Below are 17296 nucleotides of genomic sequence, written 5' to 3'. Positions count from 1 at the left end.
ATCCTTTAAGGGTATATTTATGAAAGTTTTCAAAAATATCTATGTTATTTCCCTGGGTGTTTGTGTATAACAGAAGGTGCTACCACACTTGAGCAGCTTGGTGTTGAGTCTTCGTGTACACACTTTTTTTTTTTTTTGAAACTCCACAGAGTTCAAACTGCAGCAGCTGGTTAAAGAATCTTTCGAAAAGGGATAAACAATTTCCACAGCTGCAGCAGCGTGAAAACCCCCTCAGCTGTGGACAATATTTACACCGCAATCAACAGCTCCAAGGGGAAAAAGACACAAAATACTGTACCATGTGAACCTTATGCTTGGCTCCTGTGAATAGAGTAATGTTGTGTTGGGTGTGAGGGGTGCCAAGTCAGTGGTTGTCTTATAATAGCAGTGACCTTTCAGGAATCTTTGAAATGTAATTTACTAGTCAAAGGTGATGTGGTTATGTGACAGGGTGGAAGAGAGGGCACACATAATACACTTTCTACAGCATAACACAGGTTTGATCACATTACTTTCTTTTCTCACTTACTGTCCATGTAAGGCACGTTGTCTTCAGTTAAACATTAGAACACAAAGTGAAATATCTTCTAACAGTGAGGGGACTTTAAACAAGTGGCTCATTAACTTAGGACATTTAAAAAATAAATGCTGTCTACTGTAGAAGAATATTTCAAAACTTTCAAGATGCTCTCACACCCACGCTGCATAAGCTGATCCACATAATATGCAAATCTATTCCCCAGAGCAAGTTTTCTGTGCTTTTATTAGGAGGGAAGAGAGTTTTAAATTCTACTCACTCTCTAATTTTGGTGTGTTGCAAAGGTCAAAGGTCAAAATGTCAGCGGGTGCACTTGCACGAGTGGCACGTTTGACCACACCCACGCTTTAAACATCTTTCCCTACCTAGTGAGCAGACGCGATAATATCTGATGCTGTGAGGCTGTGAGGGTGTTTAAAAAACGTGAGATCAAAGATTGAAAAATTTAGATTCTGTCTCTCAGTGGAGGGGTGATATTCCAGCAGCAGCACATTTGACTGGTGTGTTTATCTTCTTTTGTTCTTTCATTGTGCTGTATGAAAATGTTTTCATTCAGATAGACAGGAAAACAACCTTGACGCCTGCATGCTTGACTGAGGTTAAGATTGCTCTGATATGAACACACACAAGAAAAGCACCAGACTCCAGTAAAACAGACATGAAACAACAACCTAGAATGGTTGTAATGATTTATAATAACAGTATATCATGAGATTAGAAAATATTTCTTTCATGGGTGTGCATCTGAGGATGATTGTGTGGCCCTGCAGCTGCTGCTGCATTCTCTCATCTCTGAATACTTTGGATATGACTACAGCTTTTCCCACCACTGCAAGGGGATAAGATCAACTTGCTATATGTCAGCAAAGAAAGAAAAATTTTTCATGCATGCATTTAGTCACATTTGATTATGAAGCTCATGCAATGGATTGTATCTGTGAAGAGGACAGTTTGGCCTTTGGAGAGCAGCCTGGCCCCTAGGTGCAGTAACCAGCCAGGCCCTGCACACTTTCACTCTGCAGGGACAGATTCCAGTTACTGAACCTGGGGGACAGAGACAGACATGGGCCCCTGACACCTTGTTGCCTGAAGAAGGAAATTATTGTTTTAGTGATATGACTATTCACAAATTTATTGAAAATCCAAGAAAATTACAAATGCAAACCTGAAGCTGTCCAGCTCCTTACGTGATCCTTAGTGGTGCAAGTCCTCTGCAGACCAGGGTCAGCAGACTAGTGAGGCACATAAATGGACTGAAAAGCAACACCTGGGCTATACATTACCCTCCTAGCAATCCTCCATCAAGCTTGGCTCCACCAAAATTACATATTAACCTCAAAAAGTGTTCTCCTCCACTATCAGCTTGTGCTGCCCAGCAGTCCCCTGGGTCCCAGTAAACCCCAGTTCTGTGTATGGAAAACCTGCTGTGAATACAACAGTCGAATTACATGAATACCATTTGTGCACCTCTTCAGAATGAGTCTATCATTCAGTAAGCTTATCTTATGTTTCATAACGCAGCAACGGTGCTTCATCTGGATGAGACACACGGCAGCTTCCATTCACTCACGAAACAAAATTTTAAATATTAGTGTTTTATTTGAGTTTTGTTAAATTTTGAATGGTGATGAGGAGCACTGTCTTATTATTATTATTATGAGCCAAATAAAGTAAACAAAAGAAACCCATAGACACACGCACATGGACAAGTAGTATGGACAAGGTGAGGTGGTGTGGGAAGCAGTCAGCTGCTGACCTTGTGGATGTCAATGAGTGTTGGATCAAACACTGAAAAACAACAGTCAGCCTGGTGTCAGATGGTTATTTTCCCAACATGGAGGAAAATGCCATGTTGAAATGATATGTTTGATGTGTACTTGCACAGCAAATTGTTTTTTGTTTGGTGAGATCATATTGTAGCCCATAGTGTCAACAGAACAGAACAGTGTAGTCTTTGTTAATTAAAGGCAAAAACATACCTTCACACTGAATCACATCTTTATTAGGCTTCATTGGCAATGTTTTAATCCAGCTGTGGTCCTCCTCAGGCAAATACCCTCACATAAAATCCTGTTTATAACAAGATGAGAAGTAGCATCATAACCACTTAATCAAATTTACATGTGCCAGAACAAATGAATCTGAAGTTAAATGTTAAATATTATTATGAATTGTGTTTAATTATCTTATATTTACATAATATGTTTTACACGACAATTCAATCTGTAGGCCACAAGAGAACCCACTAAAAATACCAAAAATACTTACTCATTTATTAACTTGGAGCTGCAACAGATTAGCTGGACACTGGAGGGCATCATAAGCATGACAAAAATAAAGTGTAACCAATTCTCTAACTACTTGTAGTACAGTCTACACAGCAGGTTATCCACATGAGCAAATTAGATAAACGTCATAATACTGCCACGTACCTGTGATGGCCCTTGCCCAACCTCTGTGTGTGTGTCAGGTGTCAGAGGAACCTTGATTGCAAGTCCCAGTTAGATCCAGAGCACCTAGGCACAGATTTTTTTGTTTGGCCTTTGGTTTGTTTCTACACTTTACAACATCTCACACACAGTCACATTTATACCACTGATGTTACTGATGTAACTTAACATACTTACTTCTTCCACGCTAGTTGTATCTAATTACAAGTATGATGTCACATCATCATTTCCAAATGCAGAGCAGATTATTCACATCATTACTGGTGTTACATTGTCTAAAAGGCAAATGCAGTTTTTTTTTTTGTTTGTTTGTTTTGTTTATTTGTTTTTGTTTTTTTTACTGTTTGTGTGGTGACTATTGCAACTCAAAGCTTCACTGTCAAAAAGTCCCCAATCACCTCCTCCTGTCCTGTGAGCTCACCAACATACACAGTATGTCTTTCTGCACCCATGCACCACCCAGTGTTCAAAAAGAATACTACAAAAATAAACAAATAATCCATACATACACAGTATAATGGCTGCAACAGTGTGAAAAGACAGGAATCTGTCATGTATACAGTCACCTATACCAGAGCAGCTGATTACTAATATTAATAGATTTTTTTCTATTCTATACAAATGCAACTGTGATCGATACATTTTAAATTGTTTTTTCTCAAGTAGTATGGTAGTTGCATCAACATTTAAAAATATTCTGCAGGGGGAAATTATGATCAAAACAATCCGATAAGAAAGAAACAAAGCATTATATACAAAGTGCAGCTGTGATTGTTGTCATTGTTCCTGACTGATTATACAAATATATCATGATGAATACATCCTGCCATTGCCAGCGATTTTAGTCACAAAAGACAAGCCTGTGCAGATATTTTTTTACTGACTGAGCATTTTCATCTTAAGAAGTAAATGACCCCTTAATATTTATGTCTGTCAAATTGATGACATTTAATTGGTTCCATAAGATAGTAACCAATGAACCATACCAACTTTTATGTTAGTGTTGAAAGTCTCCACCAGAGTGTTTTGCTTCGTGCTGAGGAGAGGCAGCTGTCAATTATACAAGAAGTTCAGCCAATTCAGTTGATATGATCAGTTTCAGCTGCAGCCTCCCCCTTTGCTCTGAATAACACTGTTATCTGACATAGACACTTTAATGGAGTCATTGTGCCCACTTGATATTTGTTATCAGACCATCTCGAAATAATTTGCAATACTACAATTCATTGTACCTTCAGCAGTAGACTTTATTTGAAATATGCCATAGAATAAAAGAAGTAAAACGAACACTGCTGATATCCAGTGGCTTGGTCAAAATTTTGGCTAACTTTTTTACAATACACACCACCATTTACAGTGTGATTTCACTGTATGAATTAGTCACCAATAAAATACTTATTGGTCCTTAAAGTTTTGTTTCCTCGCACTCTTACATTGAAATACCAGTAGAGGTAAAGAGATTTTTTTATTTTCTGCTACCTATGTACACATTTAATGTTGCCCATGAAATACAGAGATAAAGTACAATATATACCTAAAAATCCCATTAAACAATATACTGTGTAAAATACATTCTTTCATTATGTTTCCATAATATGCAGTGACATAGCAAATACTAAAAAAGGTCATCATCGTCACAACGCCTAAATTACTCATATAAATAACAGCAGTTGAACCACAGGTTGAAATTATTTTGATGAGAATGATTATTACTAAACATTAAATGTTGAGTTGCGTCTCAGACCCCAAAAGCACATATGGTAAGAGTTCATGATATGAGAACATGAAAGATGCATGTGATATGTTAATTTTTTGCTTTTTCTTTATTTCCTTTTTTTCTAAGTTGTTAAAAACAGACAGTCAGGTACCTGGATGTCATGTAAATTTGAGTTTAGCTCAAGCTCACTAAAAAGTAATAACATTCAACTGTACTATTTTATCCAACAAAATGTACCACAGTTCCTTTAACTGTGGTACAGTTGATGTAAAATTGACATGTTTGAACAAAAATGCTTAGACAGTCATTGAAATATTGTTTTGCATCCAGGTTGAGTTATAATTCAAACCCCTCAAGACAAAAACCACAAAAAGACTAAATCTGGCACACTTACTTCTTCTGCATTAACCTGTTTAAAGAAATATATCCCTCTGCAGGTCATGAGAGACTTCACTGTAAAGGCACAGTACAAAACCATTTCACACATTTTATCCCTGTGTACTGGATTTAGACACAATAAAATCTTTGTTGTCTTAAGTAACTGGCAAGAATGAGGCAAAAAGTAAACAATTAAACAAAAAAAGAGCATTTAAACAGAACATTTAAAAAAGTGTTATTTCTCCACAAAGTGTAACTCATGCTGAAATGGTTCAACATGGATTAATTGGCAAGAGGTCTGGTAAATCATAAGGCTTCAAAAACAAATTCCCAGAATAAGTAATTGCTCCTGAAAGCAACATCACAACATCTGCAAACTATTCTCTGCTGACTAACTCAACTGGCAAGTATTGTAGCACAAAGTAAACAATCATCATCCAGTTAACATGACATTTCTGAGTAGTTTATATAAATGTGAGCATTTAAGCACAAAATTGTAAATTAAAAAAAAAGGCAACTGCAGTTACAGCATGTTGTAATAATATAATACTGTTTGTGAATTTTACATAGTTTTTCTAAATAACCTACTGTAACTTTCAGTCTAATATGTACTATCTACAGTAATGTGTTAGCAATGGCTAAAATCTCAGGTGATGACTTTGTGGAATCTCATCTCATTTCAATCAGAAAAACCCTGAAAATAGAGAGAGATGGAGTGCAACAGTAAAATATCTGTCAGAGGTGCTCTTCGAGAGCAATGAGTGTGCAGGTTTTCCTGTCTTTTCAGGCCTCTCCCACTGTAAGAACTGAATTCCTGGCAAACAGGGTGGTGAGCAAAGAGTCTGGTTTCTTCTCCTGTCTTGATCTCCTCCTAGGATGGAAGCACAGTTTGGGGTGAGCTGACCCTCTAATTTAATTGTTTTCCTCAGTGTGTATGTATAGTGTATTGTATATGTGTGTGTACTCACACTTTGAGCACTGTCCCCACACACAGAGATAACACTAGTATGGCAATGATGGCAGTGGCAATATACACGTAGACTGGTACCATGTCCCATTGTGGTTCAGGGGCAACTTCTTTCATTTCTAAGACAAGAGAAAACACACACATACAAACAGACACAGAGAAGGTCAGGTTTATTTACATATCTCTTCATCAAAAAAACATCTGACAATAAACCATACAAAGACAAGTCAACTAAAATCTGCATACACAAAAACAAATCAGCATGAATAAAATGTCCAAACAAAGCATCAAAAGATCCATGATTGGACATTTATAAATCAGCGGTCCAAAAATGAACACATTTTTGTTGTCTCTCCACTGTACTTCAACATTTTGTATCAGAAGCTTATGAGTCCTGATTTTAAAAATGTCGCTGTCCTCTGGCACTGTCTAAAAACTCAGAGGACTAGTCAAACTCAGTGCCACAAGTTGCAACTTTTTCCAATCAAGTATGCTGGAGTAAAGAGCAAAAACAAATAACAATGCGTCACTGTTAAATATTATATATATATATTATATATACAAATATTTGCAGACTGCACTTAAGAACTTAAATGAAAACGGGTTACATTTCAGCTTCGTGTTATGCCTCTTTTAGATTAGTCTTTTTGGAGTTTAGAACAAGTTTTACCTTATGTCAACAAAAGCAGACTGTTACACTGTACTTGAAGAAGGCCTGGTTTGCAGTACAGCTGATGTAATACAATACTGTATCATCAGCGTAAAAACTGGCATTGCAATGTTCAGCTGGAAAATATTATTTCAGGGGGCCTAATACTAAACCTTGAGGAACACCTTTATCAACCATCTGGAGAACAAAGAATGAGACTCACACCAGCACAGAGTTTGAGCATAATTTTTATTCTGTAAAAATGATAATGAGTTTTTTGCATGAATCTTAAGTTACAGACAGTTTAGGTCCATTTTCTTAATAGAAATAGGAATTATAATTTTAACAAACATTAAGTCGGAGAGGTCTAAGTAAGCTGGCAAGAGATTTGGCAAATAGTAAGCCATTAGACATCAAGACAACAACAACAAACAGCAATATTGAAATAATAAGTTATTTCAATTGAAATAATAAGTTATTTCAATATTGCTGGACATCCAAAAGGAGGATAATTGAAGACAGCAATGTCTGAAACCTATTTCAACACATACTGTGGGTGAACTAGGTAGTCTGTGGCCAACAACTATTTGCCTTCTATTGTCCTCCCAGACCATATAGACATTGTTGACCTCAAGCTGCCTTTAAGTACCCGTAAAAAACAGTGCATACAGCCAACTTCATATTTTATTTAAGCCACAGAAATCAACTGGCACTCCTCCATTCTCAGAAAAAAAAAAAAAGATCAGAACTGTTACAAAAGTGTCACAAAAGAACAATTATGTACCTGACTAATATATCCTTTTAACAAAAAAGGAAATAATAATAATAATAATAATGGCAGCGTTGAACGGCCCTCGCACCCCGCGCCTGTCGGTGGACCCTTGGCCGCAGGGTCCCCGCAGGTCGAACGACGCGGCTCTGCAACTGCGTGACCACCGGACACAGAACGAGTGACTCAGAAGTCCCTTACTGCCCCCATCAGTTGCACATTTCCATCATGGATGAAGACAGCCACCTGCACAGATAGACCCTAAGAGGGGCTTAATCCTTTGTCGTTTCTCCTCAGACTGGACAATTACTGCTATTATTGCTTTCGCTTTCTGACCAAATGTGAAATGGGGTGTCATTTCCTCTTTCCAGTAGGTGGTGTTATGACAGTGGCTGAATATTGGCATGTAGATGTGTTCAGGCCATGACACTTATCAGATATTTTTTATATCTTGATATTATTAACTTCCTGTTTAATGGTGAAGCATCAGAATTCGCCATGGTGACACAGCAAGGGCGTCCCATGAAGACTTACAGTCACCATTACGATCTTAATGCTTGTCTGACCACATTTGAGGTGAATCAGATCAACCTACTTGGATGAAACACATCATTTCCTGTTGCCAATAGGTGGCGCTATGACTATACCTGAATATTGGAATGTAGATATGTTCAGGACAGGTCTGTTGTCAAACAGACAATGTATGCATGAGTGACATCAACTTCCTGGTTAATGGCGAAACATCAGAATTTGCTACGGCACCACAGACACACCCTTCAATGGAACACCCAAATTTTCACAGTAAGGCATCATGAAATCCTTAAGGGTTTCCTGACCAAGTCTGAAGTGGATCACATCAACCTGCTAGTAACAGGACGTCAAAGTCTAAAACATGTCACTTCCTGTGGCCAGTAGGTGGCGATATAACTTTTAATGAATGTTGACATGTGGGTGTGTTCATGTTGGGACCCTTATCAACAATGTGAAATTTGGTGCTGACTGAACAAAGTATGGCTGAGTTACAGCAACTTAATTCCAACTTCCTGTTTCATGGCAAGTCATGGAAATTTGAGGTGCCGCCACGACCACACCCTTCAACATCAACAAAGTCTTTTAATAACTTTTACAAAGGCCTTAAGAGTACCCTGACCAAGTTTGAGGTCGATATGATCAAATCTGTAGGAGGAGTTCAATCAAATACAACATCCCCAAATGGCAAAAATAATAAAAATGTTCAAATTAAAATTAAAATGGCCATGGTTTGAGGCCGTGATGTCAAGAGACTTTTTGGTGCATCTCAGCATGTTACATCATGCCTCCGAATTTTGTTCACCTCTGACAAACTAGTTTACAAACTACTTTGAGTATGTCCAGGGGTCATGGAGCCATTTTACAGTACCAATGAACGAGACCTCAGATGTCAATTTTCGCCAGGTCTGATGCGTGTGCAAAGTTTCATGAGTTTTTGAGCATGTTTAGGCCCTCAAAAATGAAATTTTAGCATCATGGGAATAATTATAATTCCCACGATTACAATACGCTAGTGCTCAGGCCCTGGTAATTATTACTATGAAAAAAAATCTTTTTTTTTTCCTTGCAAAATAGGAATGCTAGTTTCTTTGTGCTGAGCATTGCTTGTTGTGGCCAACTCCCTTCACCCTGAGGGTGTAGACATGAGGATGCAGTAGAGACAGGGAGACAATGAGTCACTAGTGGTGCAACAAAAGCAGATTTATCTCCTGTGCCTCAGTCAGTGTGCTACCTTCAATAACTTCAGCAACTATGCCTTTAATTCAGGCTGTATTTATACACATTTGGAAACTGAACTAAGACTATATTCCTGGATGATGAAATGTTATATCCCTCTTATGAGGAGTCACTATGTTAATCTTGATAGATCTGTGAAAAATACACTTTTCAGTACAAATATTTAATGTAACTCTGTAAGATAATGAAAGATCCACTTTAAGGTGGTCATCCAGTTGGGTGGTGTCAAATGGCCTAAATTTCCAAACAAATAAATGAATGAAATAAATCAAAAAGTGCAGCTGAGATGTTTCAGGCCACTGGAGGTCTCTTCTTTGAAACTAAATTTTTTTTTATTCATTACTTTGAGGCACTGACAGTTACAGCACTGCACAAAATCAATTTCCTTTCATTAAATAAAAACCCATCCACACACATAGAATGGGACTAAAAACTGTTAAAACTACAACTGATATTTTGTCCAAGATGTTGCCAGTGCCCTACAGTGTGAAGCCTGAATAGAAGATGATGTGCTGTTCAAAGGACGAGACCTTGGTGGTATCTCTGGCTGTTAATAAAAAAAAAGACGGAATATCAGAACATTAGCACAAATGATGATATTTGCTTGTTTTTTTTGTTTTGTAAATAGATACTAGATATTAGATTTTTAAATGCATAACAATTTAGAATGAATTCCATAAAATGTTATTCACTGTGAGTGAAAATCTTTACAAATTAAATAAATAAATTAATAAATTAAATTATTACTACATCAAACAAACACTTAAAATGGAATGGAGTAAAATAAACTCTAATAAAGCTGAATGTAGCAATGGCAGTTAAAGTTGACATTAGAATAGAAGGATAGCAATATAATAATATTAACATTAATAATAATAAATATATTAATAACAAACTTACTGTAATGAAGACAGGGTCTTCGAGCTGGGAATCCACAAAGTTAGCGTGACTCATGAGGACTTGTTGATGTGGCTTTAAACAAAAAAGTATCTTTACAGCTTAGTTTGTAATTCCCTTACCCACTGGGAATACACTTTGAATAGATCCTAAATCATGTTTTTTGGTCCCAATCTTCATCCAAGTTCTTTCATACTTGGTATTGAATTAGAATAATCTGATCCAGTGATTATATTTACATTACTTAAGTGTCGATTAAATAGTCTATGTATCTGAAACATTGAAATAACACAGCTGTGGACTATTTAATCTCAAACATCTTATCTTTTATGAGCTTCTTGAGCCAAATACTTTGGAGTCCTCAGGGGTCATGTTGTAGAAAAAAATATTTAAGTTAGAATCTGTGAATCTGAGCGTACAGTTAAACCCATGTGGAAGCATGCAAAACTTACTATACTGTGTATTTACTGATTTCTCAAATATTATTTCAAAAAAAGAAGTCTGTAAGCTACAATTATTAATATGTTATAAATTAAAGTTTACTGGGGGGAAATGAAGAAACACTCAGTTGACTCATGGTTTTATAGTGGTGTTACAGAGTGGAGATTCTCCCTGACAAACTAGCTTTAACAGGCACAAACAATTAAACTTGGGGCTGTCAGCTGACATGACATATTGCCGATGATGTTTGTCATTTTAAGCGACAATGCTCAACACTGTTTAAAAATGAGAAGCTGCAGCTGAATGTTTTCTGCACTGCTTTGCTAATGATTATTAGCATCAGAGCTTAGTGAATCTGTGTACTTATTATGTACTTATTATGTGGGTATTGTTTTGTATCATACCTGAGTAGGCCACAATACCGATCCTGAGGGCCAGATATCTACTCATGATGTTATAAAAGTTCAAATAATAGATTTTTCAAATTACTACAGATAACAAAAATATTTGTCAAATGGGGAAAAAAAACACATGGGAGTATCCAGATAAAGACGGTGACACCCTCTGGTGAACCGATTTCATGCTAGAAATAATCTTTTCACGTTTCCTTTGTAATGGCTGGTGTTACATGGTGACAAGAGAATACTGGTGCATTGAAACATCATTACCTGGGTGGCAGGCTGGATGACTCCACTCACTCCACAAGCCTTTGTTCACACAGTACTTGTGCAATTTGGACCGAACTCTGACACAGCTTCTCCTGTAGTCGTCATTTAGGGGCAGAGTCAGGTTCATCTCTTCAGTAAAAATCTGTTGCTGTCAATTATAAAAAATAAGTGGAGAAATTATGTGAATATTATCCAAGTCAGAGAGTTAATGCTGGCTTAAAGCTGCAACATTTTTTCATAATAGAGATGAATTAAGCACTCAAAAAGGAAGCTTGTTATGTGCTATTACCAATGATTTGGTAATTTGGTGCTGACAGGTAACTCATCTAATAAGTGCATGTGCAAGTGGAGTGAAATGAATAATTGGAGTTTTGACACATCATTACAGGAGAAATTAAACAAATAGGTAGAAGCAGGGTAGGTAATGACCCTGTTCTCTACTCAGAAATTCTGTGAATGTTTTCGGAAATAAGAAGAAATAAAACTGCAAAAAAGTTTTAAAGTTGTGTGGCTTATTGTTCGACTCTCCCCGGCATGCTAATACAGCTCTCACACCATCATTAATCTTACATACTGTGGGCTTTGTAATGTTTTCACCATTCTTGCATTACTTGAGGCCCATTCAAAACAAAGAAAGGTGGAAAGCCACACACCCTGTATAGGATTTCTGTTTGGTAGGTACAGTGAGTGCCTTGAGAATGTGTTATCAGTGAGAAAGGTGAGCTATACCGATGTCATTTTTCCATCAGGCCCCTCTTGACTGTACTCCACCTCCCATTCTAAGCACTGTCCAGGAACACTTCCAACAGGACGCTCCCATTGTACTTCCAGCCGCGTGTCTGGGCCTGTTTGCAGATGCAGCTTCTCTGCAGTACCAGGCTTCACTGCACAAACATCAATATAAGAAGGTAATTATGCTAGATTATAACTGGAATCTGAGAAATAAATTGATAGTAGATCACAGTGGAGCATGTAATGACAACAAACATAGATGGCGGTAATTACTATACTATCACCAAGGGTGTTATGATTGCACTTCTACAGAACGCAAACATGCATGTACCGTGGTTTTGGATTTGCAGTGAGGCATATGTTGGTTTCAAGGGCCCTTGAGGCGAGGAGCCATTTATGCAGAAGTTGATATCAGTGAAATCAGGGAGAGCTTTCCCTGTGAAGTCGCACCCACTCCTGACTCCACCTGAGAGGATGTATTTGGGGCATTCCTCTGCCTGTTCCAGCTCCCTGTGCCTGGGGACGACAAAGACCAGATGATGCATTGCTTACAGTAGTGTTTTTTTGTTTATTTGTTTGTTTTTGTGTGTGTGTGTGGATGAGGTTTGTGCATGTTTATAGTTTACCATCACTTCAATCCTGCACGGCTCAATGGCCTATACTTCCTGGTGCTCAGTAGCACTAAAACTTAAGATTAGAAATATTCAACCAACCAACCAACGCTCTCAAAGAAATCATTAAATAATAATTGAGTAGGCCTAACTGATACCAAATTTCACATTTCCCTGCCTCATCCACTAATACTGGTTTCTTTCTGTGCACATGTAGAAACATAGTCTTATATAAAAGTGTTTTGAACCAGTCCATCAATTATGTGTGTAACTGTAGCCGATGTATTTCTTGGATGATAAGAGGAAATAGGGGCATTTGCCTTGCACTGAATTTCATATGGGTGGGAATATTGATGGGAACAAGTGAAGAAGCACTGATGCATTTCAGTGTGAAGCTTTCATCAGTACTTCTCCCTGGCTTTCAGGTGCAGTTTTGTCAACTGCTTGATGTGTCCTTTACAAAGGAAGTTATGTTTGATAAAAGCTTCATGCCAAATTACTTCAGCAGTTTTGTCAGTCCACAATGAAACTGAACCTGACCAAGATGATTTTCTTGCCTTTTCTAAAATGTAGTTATTCTAGTTACGCAAGACCCGGAACTCAGCAGTCATGATGATGTGAATATAAAATAGTTATTATAAATATAGTTAATATAAAAATAGGATGACTTGGATGATTTGTTACCAGCTGTCATTCATTAACACGCTCACGATGACAAAGTTAAAATTCTTATGTTTAGCAGATCAACATCTGAATTTAGCTTGTTAGCATGCTAACAGCAATAGAAATGTCACCACTTTTTTCATGGTATTTCATCATTAAACCAAAGTAATGCAGTAAATGAAATGCTGACAATGTCAGGAGATCACCAAACTAATTACAATTCATCCTATGGGGACCGTGAACGTCTGCAACATTTCAAGGTAATCCGTCAAATACTACAGTTTTAGACAGAAATTTCAATTTGAACTTTGAACTGAAAATGCCAACTTGCTGGTGGCTCTAGAGGAAAAGTCAGGGGATTAGCAAAGGTATTGGGATTTATCTACTGGGAACCATGAATGTCTGTACAAAGTTTCATGGGACCCCATCCAATAGTAGTGGAGATATTTTTCTCTCTATAACACACCAGAAATATAGATTTTGCTGTGAGTTGGCTGGTATCTTTGGGTTTCTTCCCCAGTTGCACACCATCTTCTCCATGTTATGGAACACACAGACGAAATCCTTGACCGTGATACCCGCAACACCTAGAGGTACAAAGATTAATGTCAAATCGTACATTTTCCAAAACAGCTGAGATCTTATTAATATCTCACTTTAATGTCTTTTATTGCACATCTGTAGGACTTCAGTGACTGACCTGTGCTGGAAGGTTTCTGGACCACTTCAGTGTAGTTTGTGCTCTTGATCATAGTGTTGTTAGTGCAGGGTCCATTTAGCAAGGTGTACACTCTCACTCTAACGTCTTTCATCAGATCAAACTGGGCACTGTATGACCTCCTAGATGTCCTGATCACCTGCCAATCCAGAAACACAAATCTGTTATTTATCACAGCTTACAGTTAACATTTAGGTGTATTTACTTAACGGCATCAACAAAGATGCCCATAGAAACGAAATAAAATTTAAATGGAAAAACTGATCATCTGTGTCCCTGAATGTTTGCATTCAAAGCGGATCACTGCTGTCAGTCAGTTTTATTTGAAAGGAAAACTGATGCCTGGTAACATCTCCTGACGCATTCAAGTACAGTGAGAACTGCTCATATTCCTGCCAGCAATAAAAGCACCTTTTAAACACATGATGTAAGACTGGATAGGGCTGTGTAAAAATTATATTCATTTTCAGGAACTCAATGTCAAGCTTTGATAGCTGTTGTGTTTCATAGTTTACCTGAAATATCAACCTCTAAAACTGGTTGGACTGTATGAGACTATGAAAGAACATTTATTGTACTCCAAACATATCACGTCACAGTCATTTTGACACCCATCACCTTGGCCACAGATATGATTATCGTCAAACCATTACACATTCGTTGTTATCACTGTCACTGTAGCCTGACTCCTTCCTGCATCAGATACCAGCATCACTTGGAACATCACAATAGACACAGATGTATTGTATTGTTGTTTCAACTCTGTTAGTCATAGCACAGTCACAGAAGTTCATACAGATCTTTGACTCAGATATTTGGGATTTTCCCCTTAACAGCTGGCCTATAGACATGGTAATCAGCTTCTTTTTGGGTACTTTTACTTCTGCCTCATGCAAAATGATTTCCTTGATGATGAAAGGCGCTTATAGGGGCAGACAAAGTGTGCTCCAAGAATCAACGACTCCCATCTCTTCTGAACAAAACATATTTTTATGAAACATAAAATTTACACTAGTCTCCTTGATTAAAAGGTTTCAGTAGATAATCCAGAGTGATGTGGTAGAGTTCAATTATGTCTAGATATGATATACAACTTTGTTTCACACACACACACACACACACACACACATGCCCTTTTTTCACATAGATTTACATATTTAATCAGGGTCTTCCAAAGTGGAGCAAGCCCCAGAGACATAAAAAGTGAAACTCCATCCAGCCCATTTTATAGGTCATTCAAGGAGCCTGTTAGTCTAATTTGAGCACAATAAAATCATGTCATCTGTGCAGGGTTATACTATTGTTCTTCATTACTGTTATCCAGCACTATGCACATAATTTTAGGGAAGTATTCACACAATTTTACAGCAGTAAAATCTGTATCCTTATGCCTGGATCTCATAGCATACTGTTCCATGTGTGAAATTACTGTATATAATTTGAATAAAATTGTAAGCACTCACAGTCCAACTTCCCTTGTATGCATTGAAGTACTCCAATTGATACAGTTTTGGGCACTCTGCCCTGTTGATCAGGCTGGCTGGGGGGGTCCATGTAATCTCCAGATGTCCAAAATGACCAGGGTCTAATATCACAAGGTTCTCGGGAGGATCCACTGCAGGTGAAAAGCATGTTAATTCACAGTTTGTGAGTATGAATGTTAATGGCCAGTCAGACCACCTGACTTTCCTTTGGTCTGGTCAACATCTTACTTTTAAATCAGCCATAGATTTGAATCTGGGCAAAACAAATCAAACAAAAATCTATGAAAAATCTACCACTTTTATAAGGAAAACAAGGCTTTGATATTCTCATAATTTATAAACTTAAACAGCCTTCAGGCACAAAGTCGCAACCACCTCTCTGTAAATAAACTTTTACTGTATTTGGTCATCTGGTTTCCTCATAATTTACATAAACAAATGAGGACTAACCTGTAAATCCATTGCAATATATGCCTCCCCTCCAGGTTAGAAAGAGCAGCATCAGTGTGGCTTGATGAGTCAACGAGGGTTTACTTGCCATTACTCACGTTTCTAACTGAGCCAGGAAAAGTAAAGTGAAGAAGATGTTAAAATGGCAGACAAAATGGCGCAGCTTACTTTAAATGCAACCGTTAAATTGTAATCTGATTTGATTTAACAGGGTAATAAAAAAAAAATGTAAAAAGCGTGAAAACATTTTTAAAAATATCCTAAAAATACCTTAAAGATGTCCGAAATACTTGCGGAGCGGCTTTTCCCTGAGGTACGACATAAAAAAGATATTGTTAGATCAAGTAATGCGACAAGAAATAAAGCTGTCAGACTTGGAAACGAATACACTCCTACCTGAAAGTAAGAGGGAGCGTTTTCCTTCTGCAGCAGGTTCAGGCAAAGTTGAGTAGACTGACACAGCGTGGGTGGACGGACCCATTTGTATGCTCGTGCATGTGTAACCGCAAAATTCATAAACGGTAACGTGTTTTTTTTTTTCCCTTTCCCCGTAATGCTTGATTCCCAAGTAGCCTGCATCAGGAAATTAATCCTAGAGGAAATCTGTGAGTAATTATCGCGTATTCGCAGAGGTATTTTAGTAGGGGAGGGGGTTGGTGTTGTATCACTATTTGAGGTAACGTTTCTTTTCATTTTAATGACTCGACACTTGATAATTCGTGTTGGCTCCTGTCCTGTCACCAAGACTTGTGGATGACTAAACGTTCCACCGAAATGTTCTTTATATCTGGCCATAACTGAGACTGTGGATTAGTCAGTGCCACATATTATAACAATCATATTTGTCACTTCTTTTTTTCTGTTTGTCACGTAAGACATTTTACTGAATTTCATGTCTTGAAAGATCCCGTGAAAACGCTCAGTGGTCAGTGACGCAACAGATCGCCTCTCAGCCAGAAGAGGTCAGTCAAAACTCAGGTTGGTGTTAGATCACTCTTTAAAATAATTCTGTCTGAATTTGTTCCATTTTCCCAACATTTGGCATTTTTTGTGATTCTTTACTCCTGTCCTGTTGTTATGGAGATAGTACTCACAGATACTTCCTTTGGTACACAAAGATGACCACCTGGTTACCAGCATGGATTAGTCAGCATCTGACAAAGCCTAACCCCATCCCAACAGATCTCAGTTGCCCCATGACGCATCCTGACCATTACTTGCAGAAATAGGGACATGATCCCTCGCTGGCATCCCACCTGCAAAACCATATTGTTTCAGTTAAGTGTCAGGGAGCTTACAGAACCAGGATTACTGCGGTGGGACATGAGCTCTTGAGCTTGAGCTTTTGCCCTGCATGACGTTGATACCAAACAATGCTTGTTTTAAAACCCCACCAA

The 17296-nt window shown here is 37.8% G+C and overlaps 1 protein-coding gene across 2 annotated transcripts; it reads right to left on the bottom strand.

Annotated features, from left to right (window-relative positions):
* Positions 1 to 1197: 1197 nt before the first annotated feature.
* On the bottom strand, positions 1198 to 16421 carry il13ra2 (interleukin 13 receptor, alpha 2). 2 transcript variants are annotated; one of them, XM_018691541.2, is made up of 13 exons: positions 16296 to 16421; positions 16170 to 16207; positions 15900 to 16005; positions 15429 to 15580; positions 13948 to 14104; positions 13714 to 13834; positions 12305 to 12489; positions 11971 to 12125; positions 11242 to 11389; positions 6052 to 6169; positions 2807 to 5954; positions 2518 to 2608; positions 1198 to 2326 (listed from the first exon to the last, which is right to left on the bottom strand). In XM_018691541.2, exons 3-11 carry the CDS (start codon positions 15988 to 15990, stop codon positions 5867 to 5869), a joined length of 1215 nt encoding a protein of 404 aa, XP_018547057.1. In that variant the 5' UTR covers positions 15991 to 16005; positions 16170 to 16207; positions 16296 to 16421; the 3' UTR covers positions 1198 to 2326; positions 2518 to 2608; positions 2807 to 5866. The 2 variants fall into 2 exon arrangements, with proteins under 2 accessions (XP_018547057.1, XP_018547058.1); XM_018691542.2 differs by lacking the exons at positions 1198 to 2326; positions 2518 to 2608; positions 2807 to 5954; positions 6052 to 6169 and adding exons at positions 6932 to 9782; positions 10136 to 10207.
* Between the last annotated feature and the right edge of the window lie 875 nt (positions 16422 to 17296).

Source organism: Lates calcarifer, linkage group LG20 (genome assembly GCF_001640805.2).
Source record: "Lates calcarifer isolate ASB-BC8 linkage group LG20, TLL_Latcal_v3, whole genome shotgun sequence".
NCBI classification, from domain to species: domain Eukaryota; kingdom Metazoa; phylum Chordata; class Actinopteri; family Centropomidae; genus Lates; species Lates calcarifer.
The sequence above is the reverse complement of the archived record's forward strand: the minus strand, read 5'-3'. Positions and strand labels throughout refer to the sequence as shown.